At 44.1% G+C, this 24,978-nt stretch overlaps 1 protein-coding gene across 1 annotated transcript; it reads right to left on the reverse strand.

Annotated features, from left to right (window-relative positions):
* Positions 1–900: 900 nt before the first annotated feature.
* LOC139458182 (ankyrin repeat and SAM domain-containing protein 3-like) lies at positions 901–24,192 on the reverse strand. The gene is made up of 13 exons (XM_071239516.1): positions 24,097–24,192; positions 20,357–20,561; positions 17,842–18,040; positions 16,289–16,410; positions 15,511–15,592; positions 14,474–14,606; positions 13,444–13,533; positions 12,423–12,482; positions 11,285–11,422; positions 8,670–9,558; positions 7,963–8,104; positions 5,450–5,613; positions 901–4,247 (listed from the first exon to the last, which is right to left on the reverse strand). The coding sequence occupies exons 2-13, from the start codon at positions 20,548–20,550 to the stop codon at positions 3,953–3,955; spliced, it is 2,508 nt and encodes an 835-aa protein (XP_071095617.1). The 5' UTR covers positions 20,551–20,561; positions 24,097–24,192; the 3' UTR covers positions 901–3,952.
* Positions 24,193–24,978: the final 786 nt, after the last annotated feature.

The following is a 24,978-nucleotide window of genomic DNA, read 5'->3' on the forward strand; positions in this document are numbered from 1 at the left end:
GCCCGAACACCTATAAAACTTTAAATGATCAATCAATCAATCAATCAATCAATCAATCGGACGTGCTTTATCCTACACGTTGTGTACGCTCGTCCATGGAGGTGGCATTATTCCATTATCAGAATCTGTGAATCAGAGGGTAATAATTGTAATATTTCAAACCGTCCGTGATTGTGTTTTCTGCATGGTTGAACTTCGGCTCAATTATACATTAATGTTTAAAAAAAATAAATATCAGGTCCATATATATATAAATAATATTGGTAAATATGGCGTTAAATAAAAAATATGGCAGCGTATTATTAATCTTCCGTAAAAGGAAAGTCTCTCCTGCAGACCCAGCATCCTATATATGCTGCCAATATTATATAAATGCCCACAACCTATGGAATTTAATGTCTGTTCCTGTGCAATGAGCATACAAGACTGATACATCCACTTTAATACGGTTTAGATTTCAAGCTAGAATGGTTGGATTTAGGAGGTAAACATACTGTGCTTTCAATGTAGAGCTAGATTACCTGTAGATTTAACCCTGGGAAAATGAAAGTGCAAAACGTGCAGCTTGATTAGATTAGATTAGAAGCCAGTATTTATCAAAGCCCAAATAGAATCTTAGTATGCCTCGTATGAAGCCAATGACTGTCCAACTGGGTTAGAGTAAGAGGTGTCTTACAGGATTTGATGGTCAGACTCGCTGATTTAGTTGATCAAGTTCATCATATCCAAACTGCATAGATTGACGCTCATGATGTCAATCACTGGATTGTCTGATTCAGACTCTATTGTTAACAGACTGCTGTCATATGGCTGTAATATTGATGAGGGCGACGTTAAACAATAAACAAGCCTCAAGTAGAACTGCACACAATCTCCTGAACAGAAGACACAAACAGGAAGTATGTTCATAATGTTTTATTATGTAGACACAATAGTGCCCTGTCTCTGAAAACAGACTTGATATATATAATGTCCATGTCTATTAGGGCTGGGACGATACACCAACTATGCGATCCACTACATATCACGATATCTTGTTCTCGATTCAAAGTGTATCACAATACCTTGTTCACAATCCACTACATATCACGATACCTTCTTCACGATCCAATGTGTATCACGATACCTTATTCACGATCCAATGCGTATCATGATACCTTGTTCACGATCCAATGCGTATCACAATACCTTGTTCACGATTCCAATGCGTATCACGGTACCTAGTTCACGATCCAATACATATCACGATACCTTGTTCACGATCCAATGGTATCACGATACGTTGTTCACGATCCATTACGTATCACAATACTTGTATGTGCTCTTATCTGTTGTGTGTAAGCCATCTCTTTCATAGACAGGATAGTCAAATACCTGGCACACGGACAATTTACAGTTGGCAGTGTTAAGTATGACACAATGGATAAAAAATATTTACGTCAATACTAATTAGTGTTCGGTGTAACGGCCATTAATGTAAACATTTAAAGTATGAATCAATATTTTTTCGTAGTGTGCGACTGTGATGGATACTTGTATTGAGAAGTAAAATATCGCAATCCATCGATGCATCGGTGTATCGCCCCACCACTAATGTCTATACTGAAGCTGTGCTGTGCAGAGAAACCAGCATCCGGAAAGCATCCATCACTTGACCTGAAGGAACACAGGAGTCCCACAAGTGCCCAACTGACTCAAGACTTACCTGCCTAAACATTACACAAAGGATCAAATCAACTACTCAACATAAATCAGATTCATATTTGAAGTGCAAATTTTGAAGTGAGTGAGTGAGTGAGCTGGTTTTGAAGCGGCTTTTAACGCTATTCCAGTTATATCGCGGCGTGTCAGCTTAATGTGGGAGGAAAGCCCGAAGTAATGCAGGTCTCGGACGTTTACCACTTCGGTGAAACCCACGAGCATGGGTATGGTGCTGACAAACCTAGAAACATAATCGGGTCGAACTGGGATTCGAACCCACTATCATAGGTTTCTGGCGTGCCCAAGGGACGCAACTCTGCACAATGAATCGCGACGCCTTAGACGACTGGGCCACCCGTGCCCCTAGCATGAAGCATGAATGTCTGGTAGGACTACATAAATGATTTATCTTATCAGCAAAACAAGACGGCAACATGCAATTTTCTTTGTCTGGGAAAATAAAATAGGGTGAGGTTGGTCACTTCGTAGTGGTGCGTGTGGGGATGAAAGCGAATAATTAATTTGTTACGGCCTTTACAAATTGTATTCTACATGCAGATTCCGTTAAGTAAATTAATGTTGTCGACATCAGGATGCAACAATTATAAGGGGATCTATATGGTCTCTGTATAAGCAGGCTCATTAATAAGAAACCTGGATCACTCAAAATCAGTCATGTCCTAGCTTTCACAACAGTTCTCTACACATATCATAGATATAAAACAGCTCTGTACAACAGCAACATCACGGTAAAACATTTACCTTGCTTGCACAATAGGATGCAAATGTCAACAATAACATACAGCAACTGGATAAAATCTTTTGCAACGTTGTATACATGTACAGGCAAATCATCTCTAACAAACATACTTGTGTAACAGTGTTGTGACAAGGCAAACGTGTACAAGATATTCCCGGCATGAAAGCTCAAGTTCTTTGGCAGATTGGTGGTTGATGTCCCATGGTAACTCTCCCTACAGACTCCAAGGCAAGGAAGTGGGGAAACAGCGATAGAAATGAAGGTCTGCTGTACCATGATGCCTTCTAATGAACCATATATCTTTAACCAGGTCTGTGGTTTAATGGTTAGATTCCCACACTACTATCAAGAGGTTGTTGGATCGATTCACGTTACCGATAATGAGTGAGTGAGTATGGTTTTACGCCGCTTTTAGCAATATTCCAGCAATATCACAGCGGAGGACACCAGAAATGGGCTTCACACATTGTACCCATGTCGGGAATCGAACCTGGGTCTTCAGCGTGACAAGCGAACGCTTTAACCACCAGGCTACCCGACCGCCCCTATGGTGGATTAAGTTAATGATATTCTAGAATAATTATTGGGCTTTGAAAACATAAGTTATAACCAGCATTATTTCTATAGTCTCTGTACAGTCCATTCCTTAAAGTTAAGGTGGTAATTCCATGAGCAGCTAGTACATTATCATTTACAAAATTCAGTGAAAAACATTTTTGTATCTTTTGAAAGAAAAAAGGAAAAACGATTTAATTTGCAAACAGTCAATTTGAGGGAGAATAGTTTTACATCACTTCCAGCAATATAAGAGCAATATCGTGGAACAGAACCCAAGATAACGGCTTCAGACACTGAACCCTTTTAGGGAAACATACCCGGCTTTCAGTATGACGCACAAATGCTTTAACCACCAGGCTACCCCACCTCCTGGACTGAAAAGAATATTATAACATATATTAAGAGATTAGAACTTGTTCAATTCTTCTGGGTCCATGTACTAACTTTCCCCTTACACTGATAAGAGCCTAGTCATAGGTCAGGAGCATACAGTTTGTCACAACTGAGGACGGAGCTCCAACATGCGTATGTTCATGAAAGACAACTTGAACTTTCTGAATATAACACAGTTTCAAACATACAATTTTACTTCTTCAAAATTAGACCATCATACTCTTAATCAAGCGCATCGCTATTCGTTAATGTAAGAATGTCAAAAACAAGTGAAAAAACATCAAGCCTCTATGATAAAACATTGATAATATTCAGGAAAATATTTTTTCTCGGTCTATTCTAACAAAGACGTTTATCTGAAAAGAATATGAGTTGCCCTTAATGTTCATCACTGACTAGATCTCTCACAAAAAACAATAACAAATAATCAAAACAGTTTCACAATGCAATCATTTTGAAGGAGACAGCATACGAATATACGTGTAAAATGAATAACATTTTGGTGTGATATGACTTGAAAACGAAATCCTATTTGACCTGCTACCCATAGCCTTGATCTACATTACACTTGATAGCTTTGTCCATCAAATGTTCATTGTTCACCAGGATCAGAGACACACACTGTTGGATATCCTTCACATAATGTTCTGTCTTTCGGATCAGAATCTCCAGAGACAGAGCTTTCACATCATTGGCTGGCCGTGTTTGTCTGTCATCAAATGAGAAGCCTTGTTTCATAACATCTGCCTGCCTGGAATGAGATCCATGATTTGATTGGTCGTCTGCTGAGCTTAGATAGGTTGACAGCCTCTCTTTGATTTCAGAATGGAAATGTCTGTAATGGAGAACAATCAACTGAATCAATGTAACGCAAACCAAAGATTATATATTATCATGCCTGAAACAACTCATTTAAAGGATACCGTCAAGTCTTGTTAATCTGACACTCGTTAATCCGACAATCAGCTTTATCCGACACAAATGATGGGAACCGATTTAATCAGTGCTATTTAGACCCGTTAATCCGACAGTCTTGCACTCTGACTCCGACACACCTAATTTGCAACGAATTGCTGAAATCAGTCTCGTTAATCCGACCCAGTGATCAGCGTAGTCCATGGTCATCTGCCTGCGAGTACACAGCCCTGTGTTTTGATGCAAGACAAGTAGCTGCATATTTCAACGGCTGCAGAAATAAACTTGCTTAACAATAAACAATGACTGCTTTAAATAATTAAAACAGGATTAATTACACGGCCAGATTACCTCAATCTCATAAAATTGGATACAAGTTCTCACTACCACTGAGGACATCCCATTACAGGTCACGTCAGAACCTTTCACAAACTTTAACCAATGGAATTACTAACAGGAAGTCGACATTAGCCACTAAGAAAGCAGCTTTCTTAAGCATTGCGGCACCAGTTTCAAATTAGCGACTTCCATTCCAGACTATGCTTTCAAAATCAGACAATTTTGAATCAGTCATACAGTCCGTAATAGTAGTTAAACTTTAGTGGCTGCATGATTAGAAAACATATTCCGCTGACAATGTAACACAACAATATGAATATTTCATTTTTCATTTTCATCTATTGTAACCAATTTTGGCCAATTTTCGATCACAAACGTTTATACTACCTAATTTCGTTTATCCGATATACTCGTTAATCCGACATAATCATATGCAACCAACAATGTCAGATTAACAGGACTTGACTGTTTTCAGAAGTCTATTTGTAATTTTGCAAATACATTCACAATTATATTCCTTATATAATTAACATGTTTCCTATAAAAAGTTGTGGAAAAACTGCAACCCACCATTACAATGTTTTAAAACTTGCATCATCTTTCTTGCATTTCGACTTGTTTTACATGCAGTGGTGATGCCGTTCAGTTACAGTGCAAAAGTATGACAACTGGACCTGATATTAATTGATATAGTGTATCATGACTGACAAAAACACAGACTCTATATTAGGTCTAAAAGTCATCTGAATCAAACAAAATCAAACAACACAAAACATAGCCTACTTGAGCCTCTTAACAGTGTCTTTGATTTCAGCACATTTGTGTCTTGTATCCATGGTAACGTGCTGCACGCGCCCCCGTTCTTCCATCAGGCAGCTCTCTGTGACTGATCTCAGCTGTTGCTCCTGTTGCACCTGGGCTTTCAACTTCTCCACGCTGGCATACACCTGAAATAGTTGTACAGAGTTACAACACAGCTCTCTGTGTGACGGAGAAGATGGTGAGTGTACAAGTAGATGGTAGTATACAAGTAGATGGGCAGGGCAGTGGTGAGTGTACTGGGCGGTGGTGAGTGTACAGGGCGGTGGTGAATGTACAGGGCGGTGGTGAGTGTACAGGGCAGTGGTGAGTGTACAGGGCGGTGGTGAGTGTACAGGGCAGTGGTGAGTGTACAGGGCGGTGGTGAGTGTACAGGGCGGTGGTGAGTGTACAGGGCAGTGGTGAGTGTACAGGGCAGTGGTGAGTGTACAGGGCGGTGGTGAGTGTACAGGGCGGTGGTGAGTGTACAGGGCAGTGGTGAGTGTACAGGGCAGTGGTGAGTGTAGTGGTGAGTGTACAGGGCAGTGGTGAGTGTACAGGGCAGTGGTGAGTGTAGTGGTGAGTGTACAGGGTGGTGGTGAGTGTACAGGGCAGTGGTGAGTGTACAGGGCAGTGGGGAGTGTACAGGGCAGTGGTGAGTGTACAGGGCAGTGGTGAGTGTACAGGGCAGTGGTGAGTGTACAGGGCAGTGGTGAGTGTACAGGGCAGTAGTGAGTGTACAGGGCAGTGGTGAGTGTACAGGGCAGTAGTGAGTGTACAGGGCAGTAGTGAGTGTACAGGGCAGTGGTGAGTGTACAGGGCGGTGGTGAGTGTACAGGGCAGTGGTGAGTGTACAGGGCGGTGGTGAGTGTACAGGGCAGTGGTGAGTGTACAGGGCGGTGGTGAGTGTACAGGGCAGTGGTGAGTGTACAGGGCAGTGGTGAGTGTACAGGGCAGTGGTGAGTGTACAGGGCAGTGGTGAGTGTACAGGGCGGTGGTGAGTGTACAGGGCAGTGGTGAGTGTACAGGGCAGTGGTGAGTGTACAGGGCAGTGGTGAGTGTACAGGGCGGTGGTGAGTGTACAGGGCAGTGGTGAGTGTACAGGGCGGTGGTGAGTGTACAGGGCAGTGGTGAGTGTACAGGGCAGTGGTGAGTGTACAGGGCGGTGGTGAGTGTACAGGGCAGTGGTGAGTGTACAGGGCGGTGGTGAGTGTACAGGGCAGTAGTGAGTGTACAGGGCAGTGGTGAATGTACAGGGCAGTGGTGGGTGTACAGGGCAGTGGTGAGTGTACAGGGCAGTGGTGAGTGTACAGGGTAGTGGTGAGTGTACAGGGCAGTGGTGAGTGTACAGGGCGGTGGTGAGTGTACAGGGCAGTGGTGGGTGTACAGGGTGGTGGTGAGTGTACAGGGCAGTGGTGAGTGTACAGGGCAGTGGTGAGTGTACAGGGCAGTGGTGAGTGTACAGGGATGGGGTGAGTGTACAGGGCAGTGGTGAGTGTACAGGGATGGGGTGAGTGTACAGGGATGGGGTGAGTGTACAGGACAGTGGTGGGTGTACAGGGCAGTGGTGAGTGTACAGGGCAGTGGTGAGTGTACAGGGCAGTGGTGGGTGTACAGGGCAGTGGTGAGTGTAGTGGTGAGTGTACAGGGCAGTGGTGAGTGTACAGGGATGGGGTGAGTGTACAGGGCAGTGGTGAGTGTACAGGGATGGGGTGAGTGTACAGGGATGGGGTGAGTGTACAGGACAGTGGTGGGTGTACAGGGCAGTGGTGAGTGTACAGGGCAGTGGTGGGTGTACAGGGCAGTGGTGAGTGTACAGGGTGGTGGTGAGTGTACAGGGCAGTGGTGAGTGTACAGGGCAGTGGTGGGTGTACAGGGCAGTGGTAAGTGTACAGGGCGGTGGTGGGTGTACAGGGCAGTGGTAAGTGTACAGGGCGGTGGTGAGTGTACAGGGTGGTGGTGAGTGTACAGGGCAGTGGTGAGTGTACAGGGCAGTGGTGAGTGTACAGGGCAGTGGTGAGTGTACAGGGCAGTGGTGGGTGTACAGGGCAGTGGTGAGTGTACAGGGCAGTGGTGAGTGTACAGGGCAGTGGTGAGTGTACAGGGCAGTGGTGAGTGTACAGGGCAGTGGTGAGTGTACAGGGCAGTGGTGAGTGTACAGGGCGGTGGTGAGTGGTGAGCAGTGAGCAGTGGTGAGTGTACAGGGCAGTGGTGAGTGGTGAGCAGTGAGCAGTGGTGAGTGTACAGGGCAGTGGTGAGTGGTGAGCAGTGAGCAGTGGTGAGTGTACAGGGCAGTGGTGAGTGGTGAGCAGTGAGCAGTGGTGAGTGTACAGGGCAGTGGTGAGTGGTGAGCAGTGAGCAGTGGTGAGTGTACAGGGCAGTGGTGAGTGGTGAGCAGTGAGCAGTGGTGAGTGTACAGGGCAGTGGTGGGTGGTGAGCAGTGAGCAGTGGTGAGTGTACAGGGCAGTGGTGAGTGGTGAGTGGTGAGTGGTGAGTACCTGGTTGAGCTGGATGGCCAGCTCCTGCATCTCTCCCTCCAGCCGGTCAGCGTAACACTGCTCCAGGTTGGAGGATGCTAACGGGGCGCGGCTGTGCCACCGAGCTATAGCATTTGTCATCTTCTTCCGAGGACCAAACAACCTGGGCCATTGCAAATGTCAGAATGACCATGTTATACTTCCCTCAAAGCAATAACATTTACAAATATCATCAATTCATTCATACACTACTTGACAAAAGAAAATCACCTACAATTCCTGTCAAAAGAATAACAACAAATGTACTATATAGCCTGAATTTGATTACAGTGAACAAGACAAAGTTAACAAAGTTTTGCTGACACTCCTCCTTAAATCTGATTTCTGATGTTGTCATGGTACATCCTCTGCTGCGAAGAAATCAAAGTTCATGTCATGACGTTAATCAATGGAAATGAGCGATTCAGCATTCTAGCTATCATGATGGCTGTCTGTAAATAATGAACATGAGTTGATAAAAGTGGAAAGACTCCACGGCTAGACAATCCAGTGATCGATATTGTGAGCAACGATCCACTCCATAAGCGTTCAAGGACACACCTGACCACCCAATCCATTTGGTCGCCTCTTACAACCACCATGGGTTTTTGGCGGTCAAATCTAACTCGTAATCTCCACAGGGATAAAATCATAGGGAGAAAATGATTATTGAAGAAAACGCTACTCACTTGATGCCTATTTCTTTGAGATCATTATCCGTGAGTGAGAGGAACACTGGGAGGTCGACATCCTGCTCCTCGAATGTTGCCAGGTATTTCTGAAGTCCCAGTTGCTGCAGCAGAGTGTGTAAGTCCTGGGGGTCGCCAGGGAGGATACACGCTGTCTCCGCCAGTGGCCGCCGTAACCCTGTTGGAGTGTCCCGTGGCTGCAGGGGGGGCAAATAGTCATAGGCAATACTCTTGCTGCCGCCATCTTGACTAGTGCATTGTGGTCTAAGTGCAAGGGGTGCGGGATCCTGTGGAAACTCGGAATCTTGCACAATTGCAGAATCTTTGTCACTGCCGTAGTCTCTCATCATGGAGGGAGAAGTCATCGGAGAGTAACTCGAGTCAGAATCGGATTCCTTCCCGATCTGTGATAGGGTTCGAGATGTGAAGCTCGGACTAGAAATGTCACTAGAGTTTGAGATCTGAACATTCTCCATTTGAGATTCGATGTGAGGTGATTGATGCAGATTTTGTTCATGCCTGTCATGATTGGACGTATGAGACTTGGTTTTCTTTCCTGGGATCTGATCACGTGACTTTGACTTCCTGTCATGTGACTCTATAGTCCGGTCATGTGACACCGACCTTTTGTCATGTGACGTGATGTCATGTGTCTCTGATGCCCTGTCATGTGAAACAGACTTCCTGTCCTGTGTCTCGGTCATCCTGTCACGTGACTCCAACTTCCTGTCATGTGACCCTGACATCACAAGTTCGTCACTGTCACTACTACTCTCTCGGTGGAGTCCGAGGGCAGCCACGAGTCCGCCGCTAGAGCTGGAGCTGCTCTTGATTGTTATTGCACCAGTTTTGGAGAAGGCATTGCTGTCATCATCATACTCACACGACTCTGCAACACAGAAGTCAGGCAATAGTTTAACATTCCAAACTTGTACTCCATGTAGGTGAGGTGAAATGGGGTTTAACGTCGCGTCCAAGATTATTGCACTTATATAGCGACGTGCATGTACGCGTGTGTGTGTGGCTGCTTGTACTAGTCCGGACTGATGCCGATTTATAGTGCTAGCTCAGCGAGATACCATGACGCTGTTTAACACGAATACCCCACTCAGACACAGTATACTGACTCCGAGCCGACCAGTCCTTGTTTTAGCCCCTTTATGCCGAGCGCCAGACAGGGTAACAACAAGTACCATCTTTTAACGTCTTCTGGTATGACGCGGTCGGGGATCGAAACCCGGACCTTCTGCTCTCTGGGCGGACGCTCTACCACTAGACCACGGAGGCGGTCTGTACTCCATGTAATACACGCTATAAGGATATCATATATCAATGCATTTCTGTAATTCAAAGTTTTCTGTAAATCTGGAAATTAATGCGTCTCCAAATTAATATGATTGCTGACCCCTAGCCAAAAATGCGCCACAATATCAATGCGACTCCCCCACCCAATCCCCAGTAGAATGATACATATCCTTACCTTAATCCAATCAAACAGCAAATAACGCTGCTTATTAGCATTGATTAGAGCACTTCCGTAAAAAACAATAAGCAGTGTATTCCTAAAAAGAACACACAGTTTATATGTTTACTCTGTCGATTGGCATTGATTGGTATTTGGAGAAGGTGACAACAAGCTTGACACGAGTGGGTAGAACTCTTGACCCCAGCAGTGATAACTCACCGGATGCCTATTGTGTAACTCCTATTCTTTGGATGACATGGTTACATACTTGTTACAACTGCTGCTCAATAAACAGTGTTTGTGTTTATATTCAAATTGGTATTTCCGCTAAGTTAAATTACATCACCCCCTGACAGGCCTCACATAACCACCCGGACAAGCCTTACAACCCCCCCGACATGCCAGACTTCACTCCGACCTGACCCCTGACATGCCTTACATCACCAGCACCACCCACCCCGACATGCCTGACTTCACTCCGACCTGACCCCTGACATGCCTTACATCACCAGCACCACCCGCCCAGACATGCCTGACTTCACTCCCACCTGACCCCTGACATGCCTTACATCACCAGCACCACCCACCCCGACATGCCTGACTTCACTCCGACCTGACCCCTGACATGCCTTACATCACCAGCACCACCCACCCCGACATGCCTGACTTCACTCCGACCTGACCCCTGACATGCCTTACATCACCAGCACCACCCACCCCGACATGCCTGACTTCACTCCGACCTGACCCCTGACATGCCTTACATCACCAGCACCACCCACCCCGACATGCCTGACTTCACTCCGACCTGACCCCTGACATGCGTACATCACCAGCACCACCCACCCTGACATGCCTGACTTCCATCCGACCTGACCCCTGACATGCCTTACATCACCAGCACCACCCACCCCGACATGCCTGACTTCCATCCGACCTGACCCCTGACATGCCTTACATCACCAGCACCACCCACCCCGACATGCCTGACTTCACTCCGACCTGACCCCTGACATGCCTTACATCAACAGCACCACCCACCCCGACATGCCTGACTTCGACCCCCTCCCCTAGTATGCCTCATATCAACCCCCTTGACATGCATTACTTCAACACCCCCCACCCCAAGCTGCCTCACCCCCTGCTTTACCTCGCCCCCCTGAGCTGTCCAGCGTGTAGTCCTCTGGGTTGATGGGTGAGGTGACGTCCCTGTAAGAGAGCTTGGTCTCCTCTGCCTGTGGTCCTTCTGCCTGTGGGAATGTCATGTAGCCTTTGGGCACACAGGAATCTGTCACAGCAGAGTGAGTGAGTGAGAACAATATCACAGCAGTGCACAACCAGAGGTTGATAGAGTGAGCAATAATTCTGTATTTTGTTATGAAAACCTATTTTTTGTCTGGCTTCTTTACAAGCTTAGAACCAGTTGGCAATATGTTTGTAATTGATGTTTGTGTGAATCTAAATAAAAGGTCTGGAAGGAGGTGAGATGAGGTGAGATGCATGCACATGTGTGTGTGTGTGTGTGTGTGTGTGTGTGTGTGTGGTTAAACATGAATATCTCACTCAGACACAGTATACTGACTCCGAGCCAACCAGTCCTTAGCCCCTTAATGCAGAGTGCCAGACAGGGTAACAACAAGCACCATCTTTTAACGTCTTTAGGAATGACTTGGACCTTCCGCTCTCCGGGCAAACGCTCTTCCACTAGACCACGGAGGCGGTCAGGTCTGGAAGGATGAGACATCCACCTGACATTCAAAGTCCACCACTGAAGCTGGTCAGCTTGACTTTTTACACTCAAGACACACGTTATCAGTGTTAACAAACAGAAAGAGTAGGAAGATTGATTTGGATGAAAACAAGAAACTCCTCCTTGCATCTTTTGATATGAAACATATAAACCTGTGCTGATATATTTGATATCAAAGGGGTGAGTGAGTGAGTTGGGTTTAACACCGCTTTTAACAGTATTAAAGTTATATCGCTGTGTGTCAGCTTAATGTGGGAGGAAAGCCCGAACTGATGCAAGTCTCAGACGTTTACCACTTTGGTCAAACCCACGAGCACGGATATGGTGCTGACAAACCTAGAAACATAATCGGGGCGAACGGGGATTCGGGCCCACAATCAAAGGTTTCTGGCGTGCCCAAGGGATGCAACTCTGCACAGCGAATCGCGGCGCCTTAGACTACTGGGTCCCCCGTGCCCCCTGATGTAAGTATGAAAGTATCAAAGGACATTCAAGTGAAATTCTTTCTGTAAACCAGAGCAGCAGCAGGTAGACTTACTGGGGTGGCCTCTGTCTATGAGTCTGGCTATCGCCTTCGGCCCGTCTGTTATACTCGGGTCTGCAAGGAGAAGTAACACACAGGTCTAGCATTTTTCACATCAACATCATACGAGCAATACGAAGACGTGATATGACTTGACAAATAACACAAAAGTGTGGATACTCAAAAGCAAAGGTGAGATTGTTGTCCATGTGCTCATTAAAGATGTCTGACAAATACATACATCTAGAAAGACTCTCAACCCTTATTTAATTCCTAAGTGTTAATTGAACTCTGTGGGTGTGTGTGTGTTTGATGGAGCGTGTGTGCATGTCTGTGTGTGTGTGTATGTGTGTGTGAATGTGCCTGTGTGTGCATTCATGTCGCGAGTGCGTGTGTAACGTCGTGTAAAAGATTTTTGCACTTATATATAACAATGTGCATGCATGTATGTGTGTGTGTGTGTGCATGTCTGTGTGTGTGTGCACACGAGTGTGTGTGCATGTCTGTGTGAGTGTGCCTGTGTGTGTGTATGTGCTTGTGCATGCATGTGCATGTGCATGCGCTTGCGAGTGTGTGTGTATTTCGCATTCAAGATAATTGCACTGATATAGCAATGTATATGCACGTGTGTGTGTGGCTGCTTGTACAAGTCCAGACTAATGCAGATTTTATAGTGCTAGCCCACTAAAAAAACATGCTGCAGTTTAACATAAATACCCCACACAGCTACAGTATACTGACTCCGAGCCGACCATTCCTTGTTTTAGCCCCTTAATGCCAAGCGCCCGACAGGATAACAACAAGTACCATCTTTAAACGTCTTTAGGTAAGACGTGGCCAGGGACCGAACCCCCAACCTTCCGCTCTCGGGGCAGATGCTCTACCACCGGACCACGGAGGTTGTGATCGTGGTCTGGAGATATAATACCGATGCTAGATTCTAAAACCTATTGCTAGAACTCTTGTTGGCATTTAGTGTTGTATATCTAGCAATGACAAAAAAAAGACTACAGAGAATGGTAGAATGTGGGGTCACCTCGCAATTTGGTCTTGGAGTTTCTGAGTGTAGGGTGATGTCTGGGTCGTTGATAGGCTTCGTCCGAGGAGCTCAAGTCTCCGTCTAGATCTGACAAATCATCACTCAATACAACATACAAGTCACAGTAGGATGTCAAACATATGGACACCTAACATGTCAAATCCTGCTGCAAGCTAGCATTAGCAAGAGTGACAGACGAAACAAAAATACAGCCAAGCAAAAGATAAACTGTTTCATTTACAAACCAAAAGCAAAAGACAAAAGTTCGAAAAGAGCCAGTTAACATAAACCAGCAACCATGGTAACATTTGAGTTTCAGCATATGCTTCAAACATCAACAGCAAGGTCTACAATATTTCAGAACATTTGCAAAAATACAAGCATAGACTGTCTGATGGGTCTCTGAAACTAGTGACCAGTGACATTAAATCTCTGACTGCATAACCTGCTGTCACTCCTTGCCAAAACTATTCATAATTCAGCGTCCCCAGCATCAAATGCTACACAAGAAGGCCTCAAGGGCCATTCGTCACCACTCGCCCTTTTCCGTAACCTGCAAGAAGACTCGTCCCCCTATCGATGAATGTTATGTGCGAAAATACAACAAACCAATCAGAATGCGCGTTTGATTTCAAGTTGTTCATCAAAGTATCCCTCAGAAAAAAATTTGATTTCACATATGTCTTGCATGTAAAAATATACCCAAGACACAGTTAAATGTGTTCAATCATACTGTATAATTCTGCATGGCCAGATGTGCTTTAACTTGCATCTGAAATATATGGGGAAATATACGTGAACCATTACGCAATGAGTTGACAATTGTTTTGGGTATGCCCATTTGCGCTAAGACGGAACCCCGGCGCAAAAATGGCTATGAGTGGGGCACGAGTCGCTATTCGGCTTGTCCCGGAATAACACGAGTTGGTCACGAATGCTCAAGGACCACAGAGCCCCTTAATTCCAAACACTGCTAAAGTTGCCATTAAAATATCACAACATACTGAGGTCATCACCCTAAGCTCACCTGGCTCCGACCGAAGAGTGGATATGGGCATGACGTGGTTCTCGATCAGACTGACGATCTTCATATGCCCGTTGATGAGAGCTAAGGATCTCGCCATGTCACCATTAAATGCTCGTGCATTCACATCAACACCCTGCAGAGAAAGCCAGTGAGGAAAGTTGACAAACTATGGAGAAATTACTACACAAAGACTCACTTTATAGAAATTACAATGCAAAGATTCACATTATGTAAACAGGAGTCATCAGGAGATGACATATCCCCCCGGTCTGGTGCCATTTAGAGTGGAGTTTGCTGACTCATGCCCAACCCTTTTGTCATTGCCATTGGATACCTTCAGTTGGGTAAAGGGGGGCGGTCGGGTAGCCTAGTGGTTAAAGAGTTCGCTCGTCACACCGAAGACCTGGGTTCGATTCCCGACATGGGTACAATGTGTGAAGCCCATTTCTGGTGTCCCACGCCATGATATTGCTGGAATATTGCTAAAAACAAACTCACTCACTCACTCAGTTCAGTAAAGAAAAAAATAATGCTGTTCAGTATATTATAAAATTCCAAGTCATCAAAAGGCACCAGTTTGCCACAAGACTGAGGTGCCTAGTATCCAGACATATTCAGTGGTTTTGGGGTTCTGCTCCAGAAACTAGCTCTACCCTAATTTTCAGTAACGTCCAACTTGTCGTCAAGAAAACATACAAAAATTAATAAACAAACATCACAAATCACCACAGGACACCAGTTCCCCACTAGACTGATATTTAGGCAAGTTTCATCTAGAAATATTTATACAACATGTTTTTACTTCTGCTCCGAAAATGGCAAACAGACAGCTGAAGGACGTACGGACATGGTGATCACTTTATACCCTCATTTTTCAAACACATTGTGCAAAAAATACTGTACAAAGACTCACATTATGTAGAAAATACTGTACAAAGACTCACATTATGTAGAAAATACTGTACAAAGACTCACATTATGTAGAAAATACTGTACAAAGACTCTCATTATGTAGAAAATACTGTACAAAGACTCACATTATGTAGAAAATACTGTACAATGATCTCATGTCCCTCTGCTGCAGCCTCCAGGAAGGGCGTCTTACCAGAACTAGGTTCTCTGAAAACACACAATCACTGCAGACTTGTATTCCCGACATGTCTGTCTATTAAGCATGTAAAGCAGAAAAAAACAAATATTTGAGTTTGGCGACCATTTAAGTCACAACTTTGAGGCCTGTAAAACAGTGACACTTACACAGCACTCATGTTGGCCCAGGGTCTGGGAGACACAAGTCTATTTAATACAGTGACACCTACACAGCACTCATGTTGGCCCAGGGTCTGTGAGACACGAGTCTATTTAATACAGTGACACTTACACAGCACTCATGTTGGCCCAGGGTCTGTGAGACACTAGTCTATTTAATACAGTGACACTTACACAGCACTCATGTTGGCCCAGGGTCTGTGAGACACGAGTCTATTTAATACAGTGACACCTACACAGCACTCATGTTGGCCCAGGGTCTGTGAGACACGAGTCTATTTAATACAGTGACACCTACACAGCACTCATGTTGGCCCAGGGTCTGGCAGACACAAGTCTATTTAATACAGTGACACTTACACAGCACTCATGTTGGCCCAGGGTCTGTGAGACACAAGTCTATTTAATACAGTGACACTTACACAGCACTCATGTTGGCCCAGGGTCTGTGAGACACAAGTCTATTTAATACAGTGACACTTACACAGCACTCATGTTGGCCCAGGGTCTGGCAGACACGAGTCTATCTAATACAGTGACACTTACACAGCACTCATGTTGGCCCCATGCTCCAGGAGGAAGAGGACAAAGTTCTGGTGGCCGGCGTACGTGGCATGAAACAAGGCTGTCCACCCCTTCTTGTCCCACTCCTCCAGCTCCGCTCCATTCTGTTGGCAACATCACATTCTTATACTTAAACACTGCAGTAGAAACAGGCATTTACCAAGCATAACACAAACTTAGTGGCCTTGGCGAGCAAATTGAAAAAAGATATAGTTACTTTGGTCAAAATTGAGGTATTTTTAAAGTTCTCAATTTCCTAAATGAAGAGGTATTTCATCATTGCACTCAGTACATTCTCAGGAAAATCCAAACATTCTGACAGAATGTTTGGATTTTCCTGAGAATGCACTGAGTTTGTGTTATCCTTGGTAAAAGCCTGATTCATTACGATGCAATAATCTCAATGTATCATATGTATTTCACCTAGTCTGAAAATTTTGTAAAGCATACCATTTGTTTACCCAGTTGCTAATAGTTACAGTAAGTTTCAACCCATGCTCTGGGAAGACCTGGCCCCGTACTCTGCAGAGTCCTGCCCATATATGGTACACACCCTGCAGAGAGTCCTGCCCATATATAGTACACACCCTGCAGACAGTCCTGCCCATATATGGTACGTACCCTGCAGAGAGTCCTGCCTACATATAGTACACACCCTGCAGAGAGTCCTGCCTACATATAGTACACACCCTGCAGAGAGTCCTACCCATATATAGTAAACACCCTGCAGAGAGTCCTGCCCATATATAGTACACACCCTGCAGAGAGTCCTGCCCATATATAGTACACACCCTGCAGAGAGTCCTGCCCATATATAGTACACACCCTGCAGAGAGTCCTGCCCATATATGGTACACACCCTGCAGAGAGTCCTGCCCATATATAGTACACACCCTGCAGAGAGTCCTGCCCATATATGGTACGTACCCTGCAGAGAGTCCTGCCCATATATAGTACACACCCTGCAGAGAGTCCTGCCCATATATAGTACACACCCTGCAGAGAGTCCTGCCCATATATGGTACACACCCTGCAGAGAGTCCTGCCAATATAGTACACACCCTGCAGAGAGTCCTGTCTACATATAGTACACACCCTGCAGAGAGTCCTGTCTACATATAGTACACACCCTGCAGAGAGTCCTGTCTACATATAGTACACACCCTGCAGAGAGTCCTGCCCATATATAGTACACACCCTGCAGAGAGTCCTGCCCATATATGGTACACACCCTGCAGAGAGTCCTGCCAATATAGTACACACCCTGCAGAGAGTCCTGTCTACATATAGTACACACCCTGCAGAGAGTCCTGTCTACATATAGTACACACCCTGCAGAGAGTCCTGCCTACATATAGTACACACCCTGCAGAGAGTCCTGCCTACATACAGTACGTACCCTGCAGAGAGTCCTGCCCACATACAGTACGTATCCTGCAGAGAGTCCTGCCCACATACAGTACATACCCTGCAGAGAGTCCTGCACACATACAGTACATACCCTGCAGAGAGTCCTGCACACATACAGTACATACCCTGCAGAGAGTCCTGCCCACAGTCTCATTCCCACAGCTGGCGGCCAGCATCAGCGGTGTCTGTCCCTTGTGGTTCTTCACATTCACATCACACCCCGAGTCTATCAGCAGGTTGACGATGTTGTCGTGGCCGATGTAGCAGGCATACATCAGGGGAGTCCAGCTCCCTCGGTTCTTCTTGTCAATCTCCACATCACCCCTGAAAAAGAGACCAGGGTGGCCATATTTACTATCATTGTAAAAGTAAAATTGTATATTAGTGTAGTTATGTCACCCAGCGGTCATCAAATTCATTGCCATCTGCTTCAACCACCGGAAGGATTTGATAAGAGGGGATTTGAAAGTCCATCAGAAAAGACTCCTACCTTTGACCACGAAAAATCATACACGAACAATATTTTGGGCCACAAATGTTAAATTGCTAATCCGTGAAATCTTGAAATTGACAGGCCAAATCAGGTCATTCTTGTTAAGATAGCCGGTTCGTCTGCAAGCCTAAAAAAGGGCTGTTCTGTCATGCTCCAGTTCCATTGGCAGTCAGGGTGTACCATCAGGCTCATTCCCAGTAGTGAGTGAGTGAGTAAGTTGGATTTAATGCCGCTTTTAACAGTATTACAGTTACATCAAGGTGTGTCAGCCTAATGTGGGAGGAAAGCCTGAAGTGATGCAGGTCTCAGATGTTAACCACTTTGACCAAACCCACGAGCACGGGTATGGTGCTGACAAACCTAGAAACATAATCGAGGCGAACCGGGATTCGAACCCACAACCATAGGTTTCTGGCGTGCCCAAGGGACGTAGCTCTGCACAGCGAATCTTGGCGCCTTAGACGACTGGGCCATCCGTGCCCCCTTTCATTCCCATTAAATCTAAGGGTTAATGTAGAACCACATCACAGGCCGGGGTTGACATCTTGCTTAGTGTAACGTTTCTGAGGCAAGGACAATGTAAATAACAACGTTGGCAGACACTGACAGTCGTGAGTAACCATGATGTAGGTCAAGTTCTGCCACATCCAAGTTTTGGGGTGGAGAGGCATTTATTTTGAATTTTTGGGAATTATAAGAGGTAACAGCTAACTATGGAAGGTTAAATTTAATATCTTTTTGTAAAACTATGTGTTTTGAACACTTATTTTGAATTAGTCAAGACCATGGGTAGTTTAATGTTGAACTTTATTAATACCGTATTCGACATAATAAGCACCCAGGGCGCTCTCAAAATTAGAAATAGGGGGCTCTTATTAGAATATTATTTTGGTGAAAAACAACAGAGTTGAAAGATTGTTAATTTCGTGGTTTATTCTGACAGCCTGAAACAGATATATTTTTCCAGAATTTAATTTCCCATAATTATGGATGCATATAACACACCTACTATACACGAATAAATAAGTCTTGTGTACATTGATCAATCGGAAGGGGTGCTAATTGGGATTGTTCACAAGCAAATATATTAGGAAATATTGCCGTGGGCGCTTATAAGAGCGGGGCGCTTATTACGTCGAATATGGTACTTGTTTCATATATAACTAACTGTGACCCCTTTACAGAATGTTCAAAGATAATGAACTTTTGTACGTATTGTATTCAACATGGTAGAAAGGAAATTAACTCCTTTGCTTTTTAAATTTGATGTAGTCACACTATAGCATTGTATAGAGTAGAGACCTCTTATCTTAATTTGGAACCGAACACTTTTATACGAGGTTTCAAATGTATATAAATAAGAGGTTTGTCTCCTAAACATTTAAGGAAAAACGAGACCCTGACATGGAAAGACAATTTTATCAAAATCATAATGTTCTCAATATCATAAACGTAAATTTGAAGTGAACAACATTTAAGAAAACAAAGTTTCATGAGTGAGTGGTTGAGTATGGTTTTACCCCGCTTTTAGCCATATTCCAACAATATCACAGATGTGGGCTTCACACATTGTACCCAGGTCGGGAATCGAACTCAGGTCTTCGACGTGACGAGCGAACGCTTTAACCACTTGGCTACCCGACCACCCCGCTTCATAAGAGAGTGAGTATTACTTTGAACAGTATTTCAGTTATACCACCTTGGTGAAACCCACAAGCATGGGTATGGCGAACCAAGATTTGAACCATCATAGGTTGCTGGCGTGTCCAAGGGATGCAACTCTGCACAACAAGGTGGTGTCTTAGACAACTGGGCCACCCGTGCCTCCTGAAGCTTCATGAGTTAATCTGGTAATATTTTGTACTTTGTGTGGCATCTCCTACATTGACCTACACCCGTGAAGTTCCGGGGTAGATTAGGTCTTCAGCAACCCATGCTTGCCGTAAAAGGCGACGAACAGGATCGAGTGGTCAGGCTCGCTGACTTGGTTGATGAATGTCATCGATCCCAATTGCGTGGATCGATGCGCATGTCAATCACTGGATTGCCTGGTCCAGACTTGATTATTTACAGACCGCAGTCATATAGATCGAATATTGCTGAGTGCAGCATTAAACAACAAACAAACAAAAGAAACATGGACCTACCTGATAATGAGAGACCTGACATAGTCATAGTGCCCGATGCTGCAGGCTGTGTGGATGTCGTGCGGCACCGGCGTGAACACCTCCTTCTCCACCACCCCCCAGCCCTTCCAGAACGACAGACTCTTGTCCAGCAGCTCACTCTCCGACGCCTCGTCTGATGCTTCATACGCTTCATAGGCTTCGGCAGATGTCATGTCTCATGTGTCTGTAACCATGGTCACAAGAGAGTTCAGTTCATATACTCAACATGCTCATGCTGTCAGTTCATATACTCATCATGCTCATGCTGTAAGTTCATATACTCAACATGCTCATGCTGTCAGTTCATATACTCATTATGCTCATGCTGTCAGTTCATATACTTAACATGCTCATGCTGTCAGTTCATATACTCAACATGCCCATGCTGTCAGTTCGTATACTCCACATGCTCATGCTGTAAGTTCATATACTCATCAGGCTCATGCTGTCAGTTCATATACTCAACAAGCTCATGCTGTCAGTTCATATACTCATTATGCTCATGCTGTCAGTTCATACACTCATTATGCTCATGCTGTCAGTTCATATACTCAACATGCTCATGCTGTCAGTTCATATACTCAACATGCTCATGCTGTCAGTTCATATACTCAACATGCTCATGCTGTCAGTTCATATACTCAACATGCTCATGCTGTCAGTTCATATACTCATTATGCTCATGCTGTCAGTTCATATACTCATTATGCTCATGCTGTCAGTTTATATACTCATCAGGCTCATGCTGTCAGTTCATATACTCAACATGCTCATGCTGTCAGTTCATATACTCAACATGCTCATGCTGTCAGTTCATATACTCATCAGGCTCATGCTGTCAGTTCATATACTCAACATGCTCATGCTGTCAGTTCATATACTCATCAGGCTCATGCTGTCAGTTCATATACTCAACATGCTCATGCTATCAGTTCATCACTCAACATGCTCATGCTGTCAGTTCATTACTCAACATGCTCATGCTGTCAGTTCATATACTCAACATGCTCATGCTGTCAGTTCATATACTCATCAGGCTCATGCTGTCAGTTCATATACTCAACATGTTCATGCTGTCATTTCATATACTCAACATGCTCATGCTGTCAGTTCATATACTCAACATGCTCATGCTGTCAGTTCATATACTCAACATGCTCATGCTGTCAGTTCATATACTCAACATGCCCATGCTGTCAGTTCATATACTCATCAGGCTAATGCTGTCAGTTCATATACTCATTATGCTCATGTTGTCAGTTCATATACTCAACATGCTCATGCTGTCAGTTCATATACTCATCAGGCTCATGCTGTCAGTTCATATACTCATCAGGCTCATGCTGTCAGTTCATATACTCAACATGCTCATGCTGTCAGTTCATATACTCATCAGGCTCATGCTGTCAGTTCATATACTCAACATGCTCATGCTGTCAGTTCATATACTCATTATGCTCATGCTGTCAGTTCATATACTCAACATGCTCATGCTGTCAGTTCATATACTCATTATGCTTATACTGTCAGTTCATAAAGTTTGGCCTTTTTGTGTTTGTCAGTTTTAGTGAATTGATCAACAAACAAAAGCAACAGAACAGCTGGCAAATCGAGCAAAAATTGAGCTAAGAGCTAAGATAGGAAAGGGAGAGCATTCCAGGGATTAGACAAGCTCCCCACAGCGAGATCTTGTTGCGGAGCTCTCTATACTATTGCTGCCACCAGCTTGGAGTTGAACTAGCAGCCGACTGACCGTTATGTTTACAAACAAGTGACGACTGTCGTGATGCTAAATCATTTCCTTTGTCAATTTTAATAAATGTTTCATTACAACTATCATGTAATTGATATGGTAAGAACGTAAGGAGGAAGTGGGTTGATTTTCTGTTCGTCTGTTTTCTCAAACCAATCTCATAAAACGAAAAAGGTAAATTCACCTGGGAAATATGGTCAGTCATCAACTTTTTCAAAATTCAATAATACTGCATACCCAAAGACATAAACAAAAGTACCGTATTTGACCCAGTAAGCGTCCATGTCCCAGTAAGCCCCCCCCCCCCCCCCCCCCCCCCCCCCCCGTTCTGTAAATTTATATTGACTGTATTCTGTTTATTTTAGATATTTGTGACTTGAGGATTACTGATGAATTTACGCCAATTTGACTCTGAATTAGTCCCAATAAGCGCCCACCCCTTCTGTCTTTATTTTAAGCGCCCTGGGCACTTATTGGGTCGAATACGGTAAATACATTACAACATTTGGGGTTAGAGGGCAAATTTCAGAATTCTTGTACTGGCTGTGCCCACAATGGTGGCAGCGATGTTACCGAGAGTGTAACGAAGGTGTCACGCGCTGGGAGGGAGCTTAGGGATTAGATAATAAAGGGAGAGCAGTCTAGGGATTATACAAGAAAGGAAAGTTAGTCAACATGTTAACAATCAACTGTGATCAGTGAACAGATACGGACGCATAGTTCAATTTGTTTGCCAATTTCAGTGCCTCACTCCAATTACTGGGCCTTTGTCATATTGACCACTTAGTACGCCCTTGTATCATTAATGAGGTGAGGTGAGGTGAGGTAAAATGGGGTTAACATCACGTCCAAGATTATTGCACTTATAGAGCGACGTGCATGTACATGTGTGTGCGTGTGTGGCTGCTTGTACTAGTCCGGACTGATGTCGATTTATAGTGCTAGCACACTGAGATACCATGCTGCAGTTTAACATGAATACCCCACTCAGACAGTATACTGACTCCGAGCCGACCAGTCCTTGTTTCAGACCCTTAATGCTGAGCGTCGACTTAATGCCAAGTACCAAACAGGGTAAAAACAAGTACCATCTTTAAAAGTATTTTGGTATGACGAGGCCGGGGATTTTTTTCATGTTGTTTCTGACATATTCCATGTACAAAGTTGACTAAACCAACTTTAATTTTTGTGAAACTATGAGCAAATGCGCTTATTTCTATCCATGGAATAAGATTCAGTTGATTTCTGTTATAACGCTACGATAGGGAATCAAAACCGTGGAAATAGAACTTTCCCATCGACTGACTACACCAGCTATTGCCATCATCTTAACAGCAGTGACATGTGATCTCTGAAACTGCTTCAGTAATACAAATTACATTTTTCAGTATCTCTGTTGGCAATGATTGGTCACTAGGCACAATATATAAATCTATATATTGTGGCTCGTTATCTTTGACTGTCAAAAGCATGATGCAGGATTCTAAGTAGATATTCAATTTTTCTAAGTAGCCTTTGGCTACTTGGCTGCTTTAAAGAGCCGTCACTGCCACGAGAATTCATGAATAGACTATCACTCATGTCACACTGATGCCTCATGGTTCTACAATACTTTAGATTAGATGTGACACTGTTACAGTATTAGGGCAAGTTACTATCAGATATTCTTTTCATATAGACCTACACGATAACATCACTCATTAGCTGACACGGAAATAACAGGATACTGGCACGCTTGACATGATCATTTCCATGTTTGAAATAAAATTAGATGAAATGTTTGAAAAACCAAAAGTCGCTCGCCGCATAACAGTTTTTCCGTCGACCTTCAAAATATACGATTACATTAATTTTGAAACTGTCAGTGTCATCGTTTGTGCATCTGCGATTGTCATGACATAAATCATCATAAAACAACGATATCCATAAGATGGCAGCATTATTTATGAACAAATACAATGCTTACCTTGATTTCCCGAATGCCACAACTGAAATCCGAATTAATGCCACATGTGAAAGGCTTAGTAGAATGGAACCATTAATGACAACATAAGCGAGCACCTGTCGGCCATATTTACAACAAGTTGAATCTCGCGATAGATGCCGAGTACATATCGCAGATACACCTCGAATGCAACTGTTTCTATTTGTTACTAAAACACCGTGACGATTCTGATAGTATTGTTTTACTATGTTAACTACCGATGCACAGAGACAGAATACATGTTATGTTAAAAATATATAATATTTTCTTTAAGGTGAAGAATTTTTTATGACAATATCATTTATTTATTAAGAATATAAATGTTGATAGTTGTGAAGAAACTTGTTTAATTATTTCACGGGAACTACCGAATTCTTCCGGATACTCCCGAGCCCATGTCAAGCATCATGGCTGCAAAATATTTTCTGGTCGCTCAAACTTAGTGAGAGCCGAAACTTAGCTTTGAGAAAGTGATAATTACTTTGTTTGTACAAGACGGATTCGGCTCTTAGGATGAGGATGACCAAAACCATGGGTAAATTACGTTATATCCACTTTTTGATAACTTTTCGTTATTCGATTACCGGCGTTCCCAGATAGTTGACATAATTACCATGGAAGCAGGAGCATCTGTAGGAGGCCCTTGTTCGAGAGATGCGGCGCTCGCAAAATAGTCGTTGTCAGATTATATAATACAGTTCTGACAGGTACATAACCTGCTTGAGTCATGTGCCTGTGCCTCTTGAAGGCAATTTGCCAAGTTATAAGTGTCAGTATCGATCACTCACTAATCTAGCCTATTTTCAGCTCACCTACCATGAATTTGCACTTCTGAAGTTCGATCTAACCTGCATTCTAATTATT

This window comes from Haliotis cracherodii, unplaced genomic scaffold, assembly GCF_022045235.1.
Source record: "Haliotis cracherodii isolate W230 unplaced genomic scaffold, xgHalCrac1.p SCAF_12, whole genome shotgun sequence".
NCBI classification, from domain to species: domain Eukaryota; kingdom Metazoa; phylum Mollusca; class Gastropoda; order Lepetellida; family Haliotidae; genus Haliotis; species Haliotis cracherodii.